The sequence below is a fragment of the Aquarana catesbeiana genome, linkage group LG01 (genome assembly GCF_042186555.1).
Source record: "Aquarana catesbeiana isolate 2022-GZ linkage group LG01, ASM4218655v1, whole genome shotgun sequence".
In the NCBI taxonomy this organism is placed as follows: Eukaryota; Metazoa; Chordata; class Amphibia; order Anura; family Ranidae; genus Aquarana; species Aquarana catesbeiana.
This window is the reverse complement of record NC_133324.1, coordinates 967840590-967862554: the sequence shown is the minus strand read 5'-3', so window position 1 is coordinate 967862554 and position 21965 is coordinate 967840590. Positions and strand designations below refer to the sequence as shown.

Here is a 21965-nt window from a genome sequence, read left to right as displayed (position 1 = left end):
CCCACCTCACCACCTGTCCCCTCACAATTACTGTGACCACCTTCCCACTCTATCCTAAACTCCCAAACCCACATCTTCAACCTCTTCCTCTCCTCTGGCACCTTTCCTTCCCCGCTCAAACATGCACTGGTTACCCCCATACTTAAAAAAACCCTCACTAGACCCCACCTGTTTGAATAACTTAAGACCCATCTCCCTGCTTCCATTTTGCCTCCAAGCTCATCGAACACCTTGTCTATGACCAAATGAGTCGCTACCTCACGGACAACAACCTTCTCGACCCCCTACAGTCCAGCTTCTGTCCACAACATTCCACTGAAACTGCCCTACTAATACTCACCAATGACCTACTAACTCCTAAAACCAATGGCCATTACTCCATACTCATACTCTTAGACCTCTCTGTTGCCTTCGACACAGTTGACCACCTGCCCCCCCTCAGCAATCTACACTCCCTTGGCCTCCGTGAGTCTGCTTTATCCTGGTTCTCCTCCTACCTATCTCAGCGCACTTTCAGTGTCACTCACAACTCCATCTCCTCCGCTCCTCTTCCTCTCTCTGCTGGGGTACCCCAAGGCTCCGTCCTTGGGCCCCTCCTATTCTCACTCTATACCTCTTCCCTGGGCCAGTTGATAACCTCCCATGGCTTCCAATACCACCTCTACGCCGATGACACCCAGATCTATCTCTCCACTCCTCAGTTCACCCCCTCGATCTCCTCACTGATCTCAAACTTACTGAAAGACATATCGGTATGGATGTCACACCACGTCCTCAAACTCAATCTTTCTAAAACTGAGCTTGTTATATTTCCTCCTTCACGGTCCCCTTCCTGTGACTTTACCATTAATATCAACAGCACAACCATTGGTCCCTCCACACATGCCAGGGTGCTGGGTGCCATCCTTGACTCTGACCTCTCCTTCAGCCCCCACATCCAATCACTGGCTAAATTCTGCCGCCTTAACCTCCGCAACATCTCCAGAATTCGACCCTTCCTGACTAATGACACCACAAAGCAACTTATTCACTCCTTGATTAGTTCCCGCCTTGACTTCTGCAACCCTCTCCTTAATGGCCTACCCTTACGCAGGCTATCTCCCCTTCAATCCATTATGAATGCTGCTGCTAGACTAATACTAATACTAACCGATCTGTGACTGCTGCTCCTCTCTGCCAATCCCTTCACTAGCTTCCCCTACCCCACCGTATAAAATTCAAAATGCTAACCACAACATACAAGGCCATCCACAACATCGCCCCCAGCTACATCACCAACCTCATCTGCAGATATCGCCACAATCGTCCCCTCCGCTCCTCCCAGGACCTCCTACTCTCTAGCTCCCTTGTTGCATCCTCCCATGCTTGCCTTCAGGACTTCTCCAGAGCCTCTCCCATGCTCTGGAACCCCCTGCCCCGGTATATCCGATCAGCCCCTAACCTGTCCACCTTTAGGAGATCCCTGAAAACTCACTTATTCAGGGAAGCCTATCCCACACCCACCTAACAACCCCATCAAATCATTCCCCGCATCTATTACCTTTTGTACCACCACCCCCTCCCTTTAGAATGTAAGCTCTATGAGCCCTCCTGTCCCTTCTGTATTGAACTGTACTGTAATTCTGCTGTCCCCCCTCTACATTGTAAAGCACTGCATAAACTGTTGGGGCTATATAAATCGTGAATAATAATAATAATAATAATAATAAAAATAAGAGGCATGGAGGAGCTCAGCTATGAGGAAAGATAAGAGGACCTGAATTTATTCTCTCTTGAGAAGAGGAGATTAAGGGAGGATATGATCACCATGTATAAATATATAAGGGGGGATATGATCACCATGTATAAATATATAAGGGGGGATATGATCACCATGTATAAATATATAAGGGGGGATATGATCTCCATGTATAAATACATAAGGGGGATATGAGCTCCATGTATAAATATTTAAGGAGGTCATTCTATATATCTTCTCTTAATGTTCGGGAAATTGGGAGCTGCTAACATGGAAAAACATACAGCTGGTCATACCAACGAACATTTTTACAAAAATTTTAATCGGTACATTCATTGATTTAACAAATATCATTTTAAAAATACTTCAAAATGTAATTTGCTTTTAACATTCTATTTAACATTCAATTTTGAAGTAAATGTAATTTTCTGAAAAAATAAAATAAAATAAATAAATGTACACTGTTAGAAATCTGTTCTCTCGAGTAAAGTTTTCCACCCCTCCTTCAAATATTCTTGTCACTGCAATTGAATACAAACGTTGATTTGACCCCACTAACCAATAGATCAGCCTTTCTCATCCTTTTCATCACAAAGGTACCCTCAAAATAACTGTCTGGTCTCAGGAAACCCCTGATAAAAATGATTATATCTACAACTCATGACATATTAGTGTCATAGTCATTGGGAAGAATTACCCCTTACAGATAGTTAAAAGGATCACTGGTGTCAGTGGGAACTTATCTGAGAGGCAGAACTTGCTTATTGATCAAGGGACGCTTAGTAACCTCTTGAGGATCCCTAGGGATCCGTGGAACCCTGGTTGAGTAACCCCGCATTAGACATTTGAACAATGTTCCTGAAATTAAGGTTTTCAAATCAAAGTTCTTCTAGTGTATGGCCATCTTAAAGGCGTAAAAAACCTTCCTACCTGCACCTTGTGTTTTTTACCTTCATAAGATGTAGACTGATCATGTAGTTTTTTGCTGTCATTTGTTGTCCTGTACTCACAGCCTATAGTAAAGTAAGGCTTGTACACATATGTCTGTTGGTCAACAGACTCTGTGGAGCTTTGGCTGGATCCTCATGGGGGGGCCTTTTTGAATTCTCCAGACCATGAGTCACAAGGGCCAGTACATCATCCTGCTTCTCAGACACTGGCTTTGATGCCATCGCTACTGTAGTCCAGGTCCTAAGGGGTCAGAGGCCTATTAGATTTGGTCATCCCTACAATCTAGGCTAGGAAGTAGGTTTCTCAAAAAGACTACCAACACACCTGGAAGGCCTACTTGCAAGGTGTGTGGCTAGGAAATTCCCACCTAGGAAGTGCTCCTTGGGTTTCATCCTGCCTTTCCTCCAGTCTGGTCTGGATCACCGTCTGGCTTTGAGTGCTATCATTGGACAGGTTTTGTCCTTGGTTGCTCTATTTCAGAGACTGTTTGTCTCTGATTTCTTAGTTAAGTCTGTGGGCGGGACTTAGTGCCCGATACAGGGACCCTCGCAAACATGTTCACCAATGCCCTGTAAACCCAGGCACAGGGGCTGCGGTCATGCAAAGTCAGCATTAAAGCAGCACCCCAACTCAGAAGCGAGCCATTCGCCTTTGCACATGTCCTTTTGGTAGACTTAGACACTTAACAGTTAAGCCCTTTTCCCATGTCACTGTACACTTCCTTCCATGAATGCAGCAGTTTCCAAGGGGACACCGTGGAGCCTGTGTCTCGCACAGTTATAGCTTGTCTCCTTACTCCCAGTGACAGTGCGGGACTCTTTGCCTAGAACTCTTGGATCTATTTCCTAATGCCTCTTGTTTTCCATACCTCCAGGCTAGGTCCCTAGGTCTCCTGAGCCACGATTTCAGTCCTGTATGTGTGATACCAAATGGAGGGGGTTAAGCTCACCAACCCTCTCACTACCTGGGTGACCATCTCCCATGCCAGGTACCAACCTCCTGCTGACTGGTTGCTAACACATTCTGCACCCCTGCGCTGGTTACCTGTGGCAATGGCAATATGGCCTCATCTCCCACCAGCTTCTCTGCATGTTTAACTCTTGTATGGGGGCCCTCTTACATCGCCTCTTCATCCTCTTTGTACAAGCCTATTCGAGATATGCCCTACATGGACCCCCCCTTTGTAGAAAGTACTTCAGACCAGGCAATTCAACAGTTAACAGAACTTTCACTAAAGAATTCTTGCAAAGACAGACAGCTCATACAGTCTCTCAGATATTTTGCAGCATAACCCTTTACTCTCTAGCCCCAGGCTGCTAGTCCATACCTCTCAATGTTATAAAGTCCATTGCTTAGACAATCCACTTGATCTTTGGTGGGACCCCGCTTGGGTACCCACAAAAGGGTTGCTCTCCTCAGAGATGACAACTACATCGGTCCATTGCCCAGCTTGCTCTCCTTCCCATGTGCTCAGGAGGTTTTTTATCCTCAAGTGACAGTTCTGCCCTCCTATGCCACTGCCCCCGGCATGTCTTACTGCCCCCTTTCTGTGACACTGCCCCCCTCCTGTCGAAATGCCCCCCCTCCTGGGACGTTGCCCCCTACATGTCACACTGCCCCTACCTGTATCACTGTCCCATCTTTCATGCTGCCCCTCACCTGTCTCACGGCCTCCCTCCTGCCCCACTGCCCCCCACCAGTCACACTGCCCCCTGCTTGGGTACACACAAAAGGGTTGCTCTCCTCAGACACAACAGCTACTGTCCATAAGTCCATAGTCCAGCTTGCTCTCCTGAAAGTGGCTCCTTGCTTTTATATTCCACCATTACTAGGTGGACTAGATAAGTTATCATTCAACCCTATGGTCTGAAGGAAAAGGTTCTCCCATTTCTTGTTAATGCACACTCTGTTTCTCAGATGTGCAAAGCTACACTTGGTCTTCTCTTCATATGTTTGTTAAAGGGATTGTTAAGGTAAAAGTTTTTTCACCTTAATGCATGGAATGCATTAAGGTGAAAAAACTTCTGACAATACCGCTGCCCCCAGCCCCCCCCGTTTTACTTCCCTGACCCCTCGAAAGTCCCACGCTCGCTCCTGACATCCATTTCGCCACTCAGCCTGGCCGCTGATTGGCTACAATGGATTGATTGAAAGCAGCGCAGACATTGGCTTGCGCTGCTGTCAATCACATCCAATGACGCGGCGCGCCGGGGGGCGGGGCCGAGTGATACAGTGAGCGGCTATAGCCGCCTGCTGTATCACGGGAGCGCGCCCGCAAGAACTAACCACCATGCAAGGGAGCTCGCATTAAGGTGGTGAGTCCTTGCGGCGAGGAGCTGAAACAGCCGCCGAGGGACCCCAGAAGACCAGGTTCTGGGCCACTCTGTGCAAAACGAGCTGCACAGTGAAGGTAAGTATAACATGTTTGTTATTTTAAAAAAAAAAAAAATTACCTTTACAACCCCTTTAAGTTATACTAGGTGGATGTTGAGGCCTCCTCTGATGGCAGGATTGGGTATAAAGTGCTACAAGCTGCTCTCCTGCTGAACCCTTCTTGAACCTTTTGTTATAGGGACTTGTTGGCATTTGTTTGCTGTGTTGCCCACCCTGCAGTTAGACTGTTTATGGACATCCCATGGTAAAGAAAATTGGAGTACAATATAGAACACAGGATCATCCCCTCTGTTCTGTATGATCTCCCTGTTGCTTGCTACAAAACTGAAGCTAGCCAAGAGTGGGAATGTAAATATTGGGGACTTAGCTTTCTTTTCTGCCGGAGTCCAATCACTTGAAGGTAGCTGCCTATAACCCATGGTGATGGAGACTGTACAAGTCAGCAATGGTATCATTTATGTTGATTTTGTTATTTTTGATGTTTTTTTTATTTCTATTTCAGGAGAAGAGAAAAAAGAAAAGAACAAATATTTCTACAGAAGATGTTGATGGTGATGAAGCATATGAGGTCCTGGAAGAAGCTGAGAATGGAATCTAGAAATAAACTATTATATACTATATTACACATATTCCACATTCCATTCTCTGAGAACACCATGCAAGTTTTCACTGATCATCAGTCAGACAATACAGAAAGCCTTGACCACCAAGACATATATATTAGAGACTTCTATCTGATGGAAGGCTTTGGAGATCACTTTGATCATCTTTGTGCAGAGCTCCCATGTTCTGTATGATGGATCACTGTATGGTGGGAGATGATTGGATGGCAGTATTGAGGTCCTGGGTTCAGTTTCACTTAAAGGGGTTGTAAAACCTTGTGATTTGTTTTGGTGAAAAAACACCTGGCAGTGACCAGCCCCCCAGCCCCCCGTTTTACTTACCTGAGCCCTGGAATCTCACCCGACGGAGACACGCTCTTCCTCTGCCTGGGGTTATCGGCTCTTGATTGGATAGATTGATAGAACAATTACATACACCTGACCCCTACACTCAGTACATTACATAGACCTGACCCCTACACTGAGCACATTACATACACCTGACCCCTACACTGAGTACATTACATACACCTGATCCCTACACAGAGTACATTACATACACCTGACCCCTACACTGAGTACATTACATACACCTGACCCCTACACTGAGTACATTACATACACCTGACCCCTACACTGAGTACATTACATACACCTGACACCTACACTGAGTACATTACATACACCTGACCCCTACACTGAGTACATTACATACACCTGACCCCTACACTGAGTACATTACATACACCTGACCCCTACACTGAGTCCATTACATACACCTGACCCCTACACCGAGTACATTACATACACCTGACCCCTATACTGAGTACAGTACATACACCTGACCCCTACACTGAGTACATTACATACACCTGACCCCTACACTGAGTACATTACATATACCTGACACCTACACTGAGTACAGTACATACACCTGACCCCTACACTGAGTACATTACATACACCTGACCCCTACACTGAGTACATTACATACACCTGACCCCTACACTGAGTACATTACATACACCTGACCCCTACACTGAGTACATTACATACACCTGACCCCTACACTGAGTACAGTACATACACCTGACCCCTACACTGAGTACATTACATACACCTGACCCCTACACTGAGTACATTACATACACCTGACCCCTACACTGAGTACATTACATACACCTGACCCCTACACTGAGTACATTACATACACCTGACCCCTACACTGAGTACATTACATACACCTGACCCCTACACTGAGTACATTACATACACCTGACCCCTACACTGAGTACATTACATACACCTGACACCTACACTGAGCACATTACATATACCTGACCCTTACAAGTACTTTTTTATTAAATTTTTCATAATACAACAATACAAAGAAACACACAAAGATTATTCCTACATAAGCCCCCCCCCCCCCCCCCCAAATACACACAAATAAATAAATAAATAAAAATGTAAAAACAAAAACCTACTACTACTAACCAAGGGACAGTTTTATCAGAAGTAAAATTCAACAGTTATTTGAGTATCTCTGAGGAATATGGGAATATGGGGGTGGTATATATATATATATATATATATATATATATATATATATATACTAGCTAGAGGAGAAATCAACATCAATATAGACACACCTCTAGAGTATGTAGTATACCGTATATACTCGAGTATAAGTCGTTCCGAGTATAAGTCGAGGCCCTAATTTACCACAAAAAATGGGAAAAACGTATTGACCCGAGTATAAGACGAGGGTGAGAAATGCACAGCTACTGTAAGTGGAAAAGAGGGTCAACAATGCCCATTTGCATGCCTCACTGTGCCCATTTTCAGCCATAGGTCCCCTGAACTTCAAACTCGGTAGTTAAGGGTTCCTAGATGCCCCCTAGCTGCAGCCAAAATTTGGGGTCTCTGAACCCAAAGGGTCCCGAAATGACATTGCTGCAGATGGACACAGTTGACCGAATTTGGGGCCCCGTATCTCAGGGCCACTTAGAGCTAAGAACCCCAAATTTTGTGTGCAAACCCAGTGGAACTAGCACCATACAATTTCCAAAGCTGGGGTTTCTAGCACCAAGTGGCCCCGAGATACAGGGCCCCAAAAATCAGTTCAGAAAATGTCAAGCACTTTTCTGCAGCAGAGAATGACATTTTCCAAACCGATTTTGGGGCCCAGTATCTCGGGGCTACTTAGTGCTAGGAACTTCATCTTTGGATATGTTGTGGTACCAGTTCCACTGGGTTTGCACACCAAATTTGGGGTTCCTAGCATTAAGTGGCCCTGAGATATGGGGCCCCAAATTTGGTTCAGAAAATGTCAAGCACTTTTCTGCAGCAGAGAATGACATTTTCCGAACCGATTTTGGGGCCCCGTATCTCGGGGCCACTTAGTGCTAGGAACTTCAGCTTTGGATATGTTGTGGTACCAGGTCCACTGGGGTTGCACACCAAATTGGAGCTCTTAGCACCAAGTGGCCCTGAGATACGGGGCCCCAAAGTCGGTTCGGAAAAATGAAATTTTTTGCTGCAGAAAAGTGCTTGACTCGAGTATAAGTCGAGGGGGGCATTTTCAGCACTAAAAAATGTGCTGAAAAATTCGACTTATACTCGAGTATATACGGTAAGTAGAATGATATTGCCTACTATATTGTGTGCGCTTCAAAAAATATGATTTATGTATATTTAAATGAGTCCCCTGTAGGCAGATAATGGGTGGAGAAAAACGTTTTAATGTAGTAAACATTGCTCGTCTCTTTACTGGGTCACTAATCCCCCTAATATTCCAAGATACTAGGACTAGCATTACATTTAACATCAAGTCAAATAATCCTTCCTAATAAAGGAAAAAAGTCCCTTCTTTGTACATAGAAAATTTCTATATTCATTTTAGCTATCTGACAAGCGCTTATAGCAAATCTATATAAAAGAAAAATAAATAAAATAAAACAAAACCACCATAAATAAAAAAGAAAAATAAGAAGTAAAAAAAAGAAGAAAAATAATAATAAAAAGTAAAAAAGAAGAATCCCAGAACATGTGCAAATCTCACATAAACCCCTAACAAATGTCCATCTCCCTCAGTAACCATTTCTTGAAGGCTCTTTTATATAAAAAAAAAAAGCATCACAATATACACATAGTGGATTTTTCTTTCTCAATAAGTAGAAGCAACTCTTGAAAATCATTCAAAAAGAAAAAAAAAAAGTCTCCCAAAAAATGAATACATGCCTATAGCCTCGTACACACCATCGGATTGTTGGCCAACAAAACCGTGGACTTTTGTCCGAAGGGCCCAAACTTGTCTTGCATACACACGGCCACACAATTGTCGGCCAACAATCACAAACGTAGTGACGTACTACGTGGTTTTTCAGCTCTTTAGCGCCACCCTTTGGGCTCCTTCTGCTAATTTCGTGTTAGTAGAACTTTGAGTGTTGATTCGTGCTTTTCATTTTGCGCTTTTCATTTAGCACTTTTCATTTCGCGCTTTCCAGTTCGCACTTTTCATTTCGCGCTTTTCATTTAGTTTCTGAACGGGCGCTCGTCAGCCAGACATGTTGCGGAATCAGAGGAGATAACGTGTTATTTATTACTGGCTTTGGGGTTATTGCTTTGACCCAAATCCAGTCCAGAAACAGGAGGATTTCTTGGACCAAAAATTGGTTGCTTTATTAATCGTGGCCAATTATGTCATATGCCTTTGCTGCGGGAGCTCCAGGAGAATAATCCGAATGATTTTCGGAATTATCTCCGGATGACGGACCCCTGCTTTCATGAACTCTTGGCATTGCTGACCCCCTATATTAAGAAGCAGAACACATGCATGAGGCTTTTATTTTATTTTTTGGTTGAACAATAATGATTTGATTTGGTATATTTTCTATATTTTTGGATGCATAGAATGCACTTTTTGGTTAAGTTCTATTGGCAGATAACATGTCTAATTTTATTTGTTTTCTTTTTTTAATGCACAATAAAAAAAAATTGTGTAGAATAATACTTGGCTATGTGTTTTACTTCAAATGACAGTTTGGGAGTCGGCAGTTACATTTTATAAAATACAATGTAAAATTAACAAGGGACACCAACATAGTTGTATCTTTGATCCCGATCTTATAAACTGCGGGATAATGGTGTTGTGGTAACTTGCCCTAAAAAAACCCAAAACATAATAATATTATTCTTGATATCACTAGAAAAAAAAGAAAAAAAAAAATGCCTTTGAAAATTAGTTTGCAATAACTCCATCAGTATCACCAGCAAAGCAGCTTCATTATTATCCCATTAAAGAAGAAGAGAATTGTGCGCTGCATTTCCAGATTTCATAATTTGCCGCGTCACGAATGTTAATTCTCCATTACAAACGCTAGTTTACAAGACCGACCGCTTCCAGGTCGTCCTTGCTTCCGAGCATGCGTGTTTGTATTTTGGACTTTTGAAAGCACGGCAAACAGGTCTTTCTCTGATTTTTTCTTTTAAGGTCACATTGTCACATGACCTTAAAAAAAAAAAAAAAAACAGCCCACGGCCTGCGCTCTGGGTCTTCATCGTTCAATGTTAAAGCCCCACATTTATCTGTTTATTTGTTTATTTGTTAACCTGACTCATTTGGATTAAGCGAGGATTGTTTGCAGCTCTACCTAACTATCCTCTACTGTGTTACTAAAACACGTAATAAAAACCATTGAAACAGAAAAAAAGATGGCCGAAAAGCGCCGCTAAAGCACGGCAAAAACGAGCGGCACTTTAGCGCTGTTTTAGCGGCACTGTTGTATGAAAGGGGTCAGAAGCTAAATAGTGTTATCCTATGTGTCCACGCACACTACTTTAGGCTATTGGCATTTTTTGAGCTTCGGCGTCTATGAGCAGCATGTACTGCAAAAACCCCAATAAAATGCCAATGCTCCTAAATGCTCCTTAACCACTTCCGGACCGCCGCACGCCGATATACGTCCTTACTCTGAATAGGGATATCTTTGTTATGGCAGCAGCTAGGTTCCGTAACCCCGGTATCCTCTTCTTCGGCTGGCGGTCCGGTTTCCAATAATAGTGGTCTCTGCGGCGGATCCGCCGCAAGATCACTTTTATGGGCGGCGGGAGAGGGTCCCCCCTCCCTCCGCGCTACGGTGCCCTCCACCGCTTACCGGAGCCGTCGGCAGTGGATCCTTGTCCTTGCTGGGTATATAGATGAGTGGAGGGGAAGGTGGCCCCCACCGGTCTCCATACCATTGCAGGGCAGAAGCGACATCAAAACATCACTTCTGCCCATAGCTCTTAAAGGGCCATTTGTTTATTTCTATTTTTTTCGAATGCCAAATTTCATTTTTTTTATTTTATTGCATTTAATTCCAAATATGAGATGTGAGGACTTTTTGACCCCAGATCTCATATTTAAGAGGACCTGTCATGTTTTTATTCTATTACAAGGGATGTTTACATTCCTTGTAATAGGAATAAAAGTGACACCATCTTTAAAAAAAAAAACAGTGTAAAAATAAAAAATAAAAGGTAAAATAAATAATAATAAAAAAATTAAACGCGCCCCGTCCCGCCGAGCTCGCGCGCAGAAGCGAGCGCATACGTGAGTAGCGCCCGCATATGAAAACGGTGTTCAAACCACACATGTGAGGTATGGCCGCGATCGGTACAATGAGAGCAATAATTCTAGCCCTAGACCTCCTCTGTAACACAAAACATTCAACCTGTAGAATTTTTTTAAATGTAGCCTATGGAGATTTTTAAGGGTAAAAGTTTGTTGCCATTCCACGAGCGAGCACAATTTTAAAGCGTGACATGTTGGGTATCATTTTACTCGGTGTAACATTATCTTTCACAATATAAAAAAAATTGGGCTAACTTTACTGTTGTCTTATTTTTTAATTCAAAAAAGTGTATTTTTCCCAAAAATAGTGCTTGTAAGACCGCTGCGCAAATGCGGTGTGACAGAAAGTATTGCAACGACCGCCATTTTATTCTCTAGGGTGTTAGAAAAAAAAATATATAATGTTTGGGGGTTCTAAGTAATTTTCTAGTAAAAAAAATGTTTTTAACTTGTAAACAACAAATCTCAGAAAGAGGCTCGTTCCTTAAGTGGTTAAAGCTTAAAAGCTACTAAAATGCTACAAGAAGCTGGCACGAAAATGCTATAATCAGCATTTTTCATCCAGTGTTTTTCTGGCATTTTCTTTTTTTAGCTTTTAGTGTGCACGGAGCCTTGTAGCAGAAATAAAAAAAAAAAGTTGGTCTTTTTTCCATTTATATCGCAAAAAAAAAAAAAAAAACAGTAAAAGAAAAAGCTCTAATTGAGTGAAAAAAAAATAATATAAATTTTAAATTGTATACATTGTTGCATGACCGCACAATTGTCAGTTAAAGTAACGCAGTGCTGAATAGCAAAAAATCGGCCTGGTCATGAAGGAGGGGTAAAAGCTTCCGGAGGTCGAGTAGTTAAATTTAAGAGCTCGTTGTATAAAATTCATATTATACGGGATCTATAAAAAATAAATTGATTTTGAAAAGAGAGGAAGGGAAGAGAAAGTCTGTTTGTAAAAACACGAATGTTGTAATAGTTCCTTCTAGGAAGAATTATTTGTATAGAGGAAGTATTACAACAATCGTCTTTTACAAACAGACTTCTTCCCTTTCCTCCTTTTCAAAATCAATTTTCTTTATACTTTAGAACAGGGGTCTCCAAACTTTTAAAGCAAAGGGCCAGTTTACTGTCCTTCAGACTTCAGGGGGGCCGGATTCTGACCAGTGAGGGTAGAAAATGCCCCGGGGCCAGGCATCAGTGAGAATAAACACGGCCTCAGTGTTGGTGGTCAGTAGGAAGAGGGATAAGGCCCCAACATTGGCTTTAGTGGAAGAAATAGCGCCCCATTGTTGGTGTCATTGGAAGGAATAGTGCCCCAAGGGCCGGAGGAAGGCAAGCAAAAGGGCCACATCTGGCCCACGGGCCACAGTTTGGAGAACCCTGCTTAAGAGCATGAATTTTTTTGTATGAACTTACTTATTTTTTTACTGGAATTGAAGCCCTGATGAAGGGGGAGGGTCTGAAACCCCAAAATGCGTTGTTTTTCTTATTCTCCTTATCAGGCCCGCACTGGCCATTGGGCACACCAGGCATTTGCCCGGTGGGCCTGGGTCGCATGCTGGTGTGAAGGGAGGGGCACCAGTAATGTTGCTAGCACTGGGCATACAGCTGCTTCCATCCATGGCACCCGCATCATCCATTACCACCTGTCATGCTGGTCAATAGACATGTGCAATTTGTTTAGTTCCGAATTCATTGAAAAGAAAAGGGTAGGGAATACCGCGCCAATCAGAAACGTAAAATAGCAGCCAACACTCCAATAAGACCAAATTGTGCAAAATATATAAACATAAATAGTGTAGCGCTAAAATGTAAACCTCTGTATAAAAATTGATGTTCAAAAGGGGAAAAAATTATTCCACAGTGAAGTGAAGAGTAATCTTATCTTATCTCTGGATTACATGTTTGTGAAAAATATCAAATGTGAAGTGTAACAACATATAAAGGAACACTCATATATCAGTGAGGATAAGAGAAATATAAAATGAAAAACGCGTTTCTGCTGGGCTACCCCAGCAGAAGTCTCTTCAGACGAAACGCGTCGGGTCTCCTTGCTATACCCAGCCACCCACACCACGCTTGCCTTTTTTAATACTGGAATCGATTCTATTATACCTTTTTATATTTTTATGGACTGTCAATGGTTATGATTCATCAAATAAATGCCAATCGAATTGTTGGATTTACACCATGTGGAGGTTCCTTTTTTCTTTCTTCATACATGGTTACCACTTCTGACCAAAACGGAGATCGTGCGGACCATTCGGGTAGGATCCTGGCACCCCATTTGGAGGAAGAGGTTTACCAGCACATGACCTGCTCCCATACTGTCCTCCATTCTGAGACAGTGCAAGCCTTTCTGACTCACCGCCAACGGCCTGTGAGTCCACCAAAGTTGGTAAGAGTACCTTATCTTTTGTGTTGATCAGATCACTATGGAGGAGACATTTATGGATCATTTGCATTGCATGGAATCCGCCTTATTCGCATGATATATCACTGGGATTACAATACTTTCAGACCTATTTGGTGGCCACACCTCTTAATTTTGGACATTTTTCTAATAATATCATCCCCTAAGGTTTTATTTATATTCCTTTGGAATGTGGACACTTTAAGCTTATCACGTTATTTTTTGTATTTTTTCATTTTATATTTCTCTTATCCTCACTGATATATGAGTGTTCCTTTATATGTTGTTACACTGCACATTTGATATTTTTCACAAACATGTAATCCAGAGATAAGATAAGATTACTCTTCACTTCAGTGTGGAATAATTTTTTCCCCTTTTGAACATCAATTTTTATACAGAGGTTTACATTTTAGCGCTACACTATTTATGTTTATATATTCCGAATTCATTATTTAACGAATTTTGACAAATTCGTTAATTTCCGAATTCTTCCATTTCTGAAATTCCGAATTACCGAAATTCCGAATTTCCGAATTTCAAATTTCAAATTTTTCGAAATTCGGAAATTTGGAAAATTTGGAATTCAGAAATTCGAAAACCCAGGTTTGCACACATCTCAGGAGTGATTTTGGTCCACTCTTCTTTACAGATTTTCTCCAAATCCTTAAGGTTTCTTGGCTGTTTCTTGGCAACTCGAAGTTTCAGCTCCCTCCATAGATTTTCTATAGGATTAAGGTCTGGAGACTGGCTAGGCCACCCCATGACCTTAATGCGCTTCTTTTTGAGCCAATCCTTTTTTGCCTTGGCGGTATGCTTTGGGTCATTGTCATGCTGGAAGACCCATCCATGACCCATCTTCAGTGTTCTGACTGAGGGAAGAAGGTTCTTCTCCAAGATTGTACAATACATGGCCCCGTCCATTGGCCCCTCAATTCAGCAAAGTTGGTCTGTACCTTTAGCAAAGTAAAAGCCCCAAATCATCATGTTTCCACCTCCATGCTTGACTGTAGGGATGGTGATCTTAGTGTCATAGTCAGTATTTTCCTTCCTCCAAACACGACGAGTCGAGTTGATGCCAAGGAGCTAAATTTTGCTCTCATCTGACCACAGCACTTTTTCCCCAATACTCCTCTGAATCATTTAGATGTTCATTGGCATAACTGTACATGTGCCTTCCTGAGGAGGGGGACTCGTCGTGTTTGGAGGAAGAGAAATGCTGACTATGACCCTAAGAACACCATCCCTAAAGTCAAGCATGGAGGTGGAAACATGAGGCTTTGGGGCCATTTCTCTGCTAAAGATACAGACCAACTTTGCCGCATTGAGGGGACAATGGACAGGGCCATGTATTGTAACATCTTGGATGAGGAACTTCTTCCCTCAGGCAGAACACTGAAGATGGGTCATGGATGGGTCTTCCAGCTTGACAATGACCCAAAACATACCGCCAAAGGAGTGGCTCAAGAAGAAGCACATAAAGGTCATGGAATGGCCTAGCCAGTCTCCAGACCTTAATCCTTTAGAAAATTTATGGAGGGAGCTGAAACTTCGAGTTGCCAAGAGACAGCCATGAAACTTTAAGGATTTAGAGAAGATCTATAAAGAAGAGTGGACCAAAATCCCTCCGGAGATGTGTGCAAACCTGGTCACCAACTACAAGAAACGTCTGACCTCTGTGCTTGCCAAGGAGGGTTTCTCCACCAACTACTAAGTCATGTTCTGCTTGGGGATCAAATACTTGTTTTACTCACTGAACTGCAACTGTATCATGTGTTTTTTCTGGATTTTTGGTTGATATTCGGTCTGTAGCATATAAAATACACCTGTGATAAAAATGATAGACCCTTCATTTCTTTGTAAGTGGGCAAACTTACACAATCTGCATGGGAGCAAATCATTATTTTTCCCCCACTGTAGTTCGACAGGTTAAAAAAAAAAAAAGGAACAAGTCCATCTAGTTACATAGTTACATAGTTACATAGTAGGTGAGGTTGAAAAAAGACACAAGTCCATCAAGTCCAACCTGTGTGTGTGATTATATGTCAGTATACATTGTATATCCCTGTATGTTGTGGTCATTCAGGTGCTTATCTAATAGTTTCTTGAAGCTATCAATGCTCCCCGCTGAGACCACCGCCTGTGGAAGGGAATTCCACATCCTTGCCGCTCTTACAGTAAAGAACCCTCTACGTAGTTTAAGGTTAAACCTCTTTTCTTCTAATTTTAATGAGTGGCCACGAGTCTTGTTAAACTCTCTTCTGCAAAAAAGTTTTATCCCTATTGTGGGGTCACCAGTACGGTATTTGTATATTGAAATCATATCCCCTCTCAAGCGTCTCTTCTCCAGAGAGAATAAGTTCAGTGCTTGCAACCTTTCCTCATAACTAAGATCCTCCAGACCCTTTATTAGCTTTGTTGCCCTTCTTTGTACTCGCTCCATTTCCAGTACATCCTTCCTGAGGACTGGTGCCCAGAACTGGACAGCATACTCCAGGTGCGGCCGGACCAGAGTCTTGTAGAGCGGGAGAATTATCGTTTTATCTCTGGAGTTGATCCCCCTTTTAATGCCAATATTCTGTTTGCTTTATTAGCAGCGGCTTGGCATTGCATGCCATTGCTGAGCCTATCATCTACTAGGACCCCCAGGTCCTTTTCCATCCTAGATTCCCCCAGAGGTTCTCCCCCCAGTGTATAGATTGCATTCATATTTTTGCCACCCAAATGCATTATTTTACATTTTTCTACATTGAACCTCATTTGCCATGTAGTCGCCCACCCCATTAGTTCAACCAATAAAAAAATAAAATAAAATCATACAATCCAATATACACAATCCTTCACCCACAGTTGATCCAGAGGAAGGCGAAAAACCCCAACAAAGCATGATCCAATTTGCTACAGTAGGGGAAAAAAAATTCCTTCCTGATCCCCCGAGAGGCAATCAGATGTTCCCTGGATCAACTTTACCTATAATGTCAATATCCAGTTTTACTCGGTAAAATGAAAAGTCACAATTCAGCTATAATGTACAGTGACCTCAGATCTATAGAGGGAAGTGAATGAATAAAGCGGAGCTCCGGGTAGATATAGAAAGACACAACACGGCTCTGTCTTCATGAATACGTCATTCCATTTATTAATGTATAGATACGTAGGTTTGGGTCAGACCAGCAAACACCTGAAAAAAAAGCGTGTCTATAGGAGGAGAGAAGAGGTGAGCTCATCAGTCTGCTGCTTCTCCTTTCACTGTCCAATCACAGGCTTCGGAAGGGACAAGACTTGTAAGTGTTACTGAACTGCAACTCAACTGTCCCTGCCCTGTCAGAAAGGGCTGTGCTGTGTAAATCTCAGGAATGGATGGACAAAAAAAAAATCACAAATCATTCAGCTATCACAGATCAGGTATACAGCATATGTTCCCTCCATTCCATGGATGGAAGGATGAGTTCTCTGATATATTGTAGGAATATAATCCTTCTCTGGAAGTATAATGCAGTGCAGCCGGACGCTTCATGTGCCAATCAGCCCTGAGAATACAAGAATCAGGTATGAGACATCAAACTTTATTTATATTCACAGAAATACATGGAAATCACAGCTCAGTCCAGGTGAATAGCCCTAGTCCCATTGTACATAGTTCTGAGGATCACAGTCCATAGTACATAGGATCATAGTCCCATAGTCCAGAGGATCATAGTCCCATAGTACATAGGATCATAGCCCCATAGTACATAGGATCATAGCCCCATAGTACATAGGATCATAGCCCCATAGTACATAGGATCATAGCCCCATAGTCCAGAGGATCATAGTCCCATAGTACATAGGATCATAGTCCCATAGTACATAGGATCATAGTACATAGGATCATAGTCCATAGGATCATAGTCCCATAGGATCATAGTCCCATAGTACATAGGATCATAGTCCATAGTACATAGGACCATAGTCCCTAGTACATAGGATCATAGTCCATAGGATCATAGTCCCATAGGATCATAGTCCCATAGTCCATAGGATCATAGTCCCATAGTACATAGGATCATAGTCCATAGGATCATAGTCCCATAGTCCATAGGATCATAGTCCCATAGTACACAGGATCATAGTCCATAGTACATAGGATCATAGTCCCATAGTACATAGGATCATAGTCCCATAGTACATAGGATCATAGTCCATAGAACATAGGATCATAATCCCATACTACACAGGATCATAGTCCATAGTACATAGGATCATAGTCCCATAGTACATAGGATCATAGTCCATAGTTCATAGGATCATAGTCCCATAGTACACAGGATCATAGTCCATAGTACATAGGATCATAGTCCATAGTACATAGGATCATAGTCCCATAGTACATAGGATCATAGTCCATAGTACATAGGATCATAGTCCATAGAACATAGGATCATAATCCCATAGTACATAGGATCATAGTAAATAGTCCATAGAATCATAGTCCCATAGGATCATAGTCCCATAGTACATAGGATCATAGTCCATAGGATCATAGTCCCATAGTCCATAGGATCATAGTCCCATAGTCCATAGGATCATAGTTCCATAGTTCATAGGATCATAGTACATAATATCATAGTCCCGTAGTACATAAGATCATAGTACATAGAGTCATAGTACATAGAGTCATAGTACATAGAGTCATAGTCCATAGTACATAGGACCATAGTACATAGGATCCTAGTCCATAGTCCCATAGTACATAAGATAATAGTCCATAGTATATAGTCTCGTAGTCCCCAGTTCCACAGTTCATAGTACCATTGTCCATCGTCCCATAATCCATAGTCTCATTGTCCATCGTCCCATAATCCATAGTCTCATTGTCCATCATCCCATAGTCCATAGTCTTATTGTCCATCGTCCCATAATCCATAGTCTCATTGTCCATCATCCCATAGTCCATAGTCTCATTGTCCATCGTCCCATAATCCATAGTCTCATTGTCCATCATCCCATAATCCATCGTCCCAAAGTCCATGGTCCCATAGTTCATAGTCTCATTGTCCATCGTCCCATAATCCATCGTCCCATAGTCCATCGTCCCATAGTCCATCATCTCAAACAAACAAGATAGTTCTCCCAGGGTTTCTTTAGCAGCAAAATAATTTGTCAATTGCGATAAGTTATGTGTAAAAGTCTTTTTATTTTACAAAATATGAGCTCTGGTTGCAAATTTGTAAGACATAATTCATCAAACGTAGCAGCAGTGAAAAAGTAGGGTGGAAATACTCAAACAATACAGTATTCCAGCCAAGGACTTAAACCCAGACGAGTTTCGACCCAATACAGTCGTGGTCTTCTTCGGGGGGATTATTTTATCTAAAAAGATACATCAAAAACTTAGAATTGTAACATATCACAATATATAACTGTCCATGTGGACATATTAGGTATTTTTACTGCTAGTGGATGGAAAGTAGTCTTGTAACCAGAGACTTGTTAAAAGTTGATCCAAATCATTCCATGGACTGTGCTCATTGCTCCCAAAGCAGGATCCAATCGAGGGACTGGCTTACAAGAAACCATGCTTTTAGTGCCCCAAAGGTGGGACCACCACCTTTGGGTAGTATCCCACACCTGTGGTGCAATTCAGTGGCGGCTGGTGCTCAAAATTTTGGGAGAAGCACAAACTAACATCACACCCCCCTGCCACGGGAGCAAAGTGGCGGGGGTTTACCCACCACCCAACCACCCCCCGCCACAGGAGACGAACGGCGCTGGTAGCCCGCCCCCTCCCTGCATGCCTTAGTGTGAAGGAAGAGCAAGGCAGCTCCAGCGAGCACACCCCGGCCACACAGGAGCAGGAAGTGTGTCCTGAGACACAATAGGGGCTTCCTGATTGGCCGGGGGGAGGAGGATCAGTGTGTCAATAGTGAATATTCATTCACTGTGTACTCGGGACGCAATGCCTCTGGCTCTAATCATGTGCTTCAAAAAAACACCCCCCCCCATTGAAATCCACAGTCCAGTGCCCTGTATGTAGATCAAGGGGCCGGACGCATGGATGGAGGGGTGGTGCCACTGCGCCCCTTATGGAGCGACTGCTACTTATGAAATTCCCAAGAAACATAAATGAATAAAAGGTTGTATAGAAGAATGTGTACTGATTGTGGCGGGGTGCTTAGTCCATAGTCCATAGTGCCATAGTACATAGTCCATAGTACCAGAGTGCATAGTCCCATAGTACATAGTACAATAGTACATAGTGGCATAGTACATAGTCCATAGTGCCATAGTACATAGTCCATAGTGCCATAGTACATAGTCCATAGTACCATAGTGCCATAGTACATAGTCCATAGTGCCATAGTACATAGTACCATAGTACATACTACCATAGTATCTAGTCCCATATTTCATAGTACCGTAGTACATAGTCTTATATTCCCTAGTCCCAAAGTCCCATAGATAAGATGATGATTCACCCCTGTAGCTCAGACCCATATTATCCATAGGGTAATATTGCGATATATAGTGCAGAACATTATAAGCCAACTGACCTTGAGTGACTCCAGCAAACGCACAGGACGACTTCTTCACCTGCCGAGGAAAGCAGTAGAACATTAACCGTGTTATGCACAACGATTGATTCTACATGAAGATAGGTTTCTTGTGTTGAGATAACAGCCACTGAAATTCCAAAAGAGGCCCTGCTACCAACTGAAACAATTGCAGGTCAAAGCAAGAAAAAAAATCAAGTATCTGTAGCTGTTTATGTTTTTCCTTTCCAGAAAAGATTTTTTATTCACATGCAATTTTCTGTTGATTGAAAATGTGACAACTCCGGGAAGAGTAAATTCCCCAGCACAGCCTCCTCCCTCCTGGCAGGTCATATACCTCTCCTTTTCTGAAAGCGTCTAATACTGTCTAAGCCGGCCCAGCTCCTCCACCCCTTCCCTTCCTACATAACCTTTTATGTAGCTGTCAGGTGAGGAGTGAAGGGGAATACTATAGACCTGGGGTCTCAAACTGGTGGCCCTCCAGCTGTTGCAAAACTACAAGTCCCATCATGCCTCTGCCTGTGGGAGTCATGCTTGTAACTGTGAGTCTTGCAATGCCTCATGGGACTTGTAGTTTCACAACAGCTGGAGGGCCGCCAGTTTGAGACCCCTGCTATAGACTGTCACTTGCTGTCACATGACTATTATTTCTTCTCCCTGTACAACATTCAGATTGGCACCTGCAGCTATATCCTATGCTTGTACATTGGGACATGCCTTAGCCCATCAGCTTTGTAGATTGGCTGCTTGACTAGGACTATTGTGGTGAAACGCGTCAGAAAAAGGCCAGTTTTAATGGCAGGGATATGCTGTGTACTGGTTGTGGTACAATAAAGTGATGACATCATTGTTGTGTGGCTTGCTGGGATTTTGCCTAGATGTACTCATGCTGAGATTAATAGTGGAGGACCATACACCTGGCTGCATGTAGGCAGGTGTAGTTTGGCCTCCCTGTAAAGGTGGCGCTGTTCAGTGGCCACCGTGCAGGGAGAGTAGGGTTAGGGGGGACCCATATTCCTCTGATGCCTCCGTAGGTGTCATCAGGGAAGCAGCTGTCTGATTGGATGCTGCTCTGACTGAAGACCAGGGTAGGTCTGGGTTCACAGGCGAACAACTGAAGGGATCTCTAGACTGGAACCACAGTTAAGTGGTTCCAGGTGTACACTGCTGGCAACACAGATGGTGGCTGGAGATTCAGGGCCACCTCATCTGAAGCACAATGCTCTGGCAGCAACTGGAGCAGTGCAGTGTGCTACTGGGATTTTTCCCGGATGTACTCATGCTGAGATTAATAGTGGAGGACCATACACCTGGCTGAATGTAGGCAGGTGTAGTTTGGCCTCCCTGCAAGGGTGGTACAGTTCAGCAGCCGCTGTGCAGGGAGAGCAAGGGATAGGGGGAATCTGTATTCCTCTGAGGCCTCTGTAGGTCTTATCTGTCCGATTGGAAGCTTCTGCTCTAGGTGACCTCTGCGGCCATCTTTAGAGTGGGCAGTAGAGGGAGGGGAGTGAGAAAAAGGGGTGAGAGAGAGGTGGGGGGTGAGAGGGGGAGGGGGTTGTGAGAAATATGGGGTGAGAGAGAGGGGGTTGAGAGACATGGGGTGAGATAGAGAGAGATGGGTGGTGAGAGAGGGAGGGGATTGAGAGAAAGGGGTGAGAGAGAGGTGGGGGGTTAGAGGGGGAGGGGAGTGAGAGAGGGGGGTCCCCTATCCCCCCCATTCTACACC

The 21965-nt window shown here is 43.2% G+C and overlaps 1 protein-coding gene across 2 annotated transcripts in view; it reads right to left on the bottom strand.

Moving 5' to 3' along the window:
- Positions 1-16821: 16821 nt before the first annotated feature.
- LOC141122360 (uncharacterized) overlaps positions 16822-21965 on the bottom strand; it is a 56521-nt gene continuing 51377 nt past the window's right edge. Inside the window, exons 12-13 of one of the 2 annotated variants that reach the window (XM_073611969.1) lie at positions 20240-20279; positions 16822-17236 (exon numbers count right to left, since the gene is read on the bottom strand). In XM_073611969.1, the coding sequence (XP_073468070.1) occupies positions 17220-17236; positions 20240-20279 (57 nt within the window). In that variant the 3' untranslated portion in view covers positions 16822-17219. Of the gene's footprint in view, positions 17237-17257; positions 19059-20239; positions 20280-21965 lie in introns of those variants that run through there. The other variant, XM_073611968.1, reaches the window with a different exon arrangement.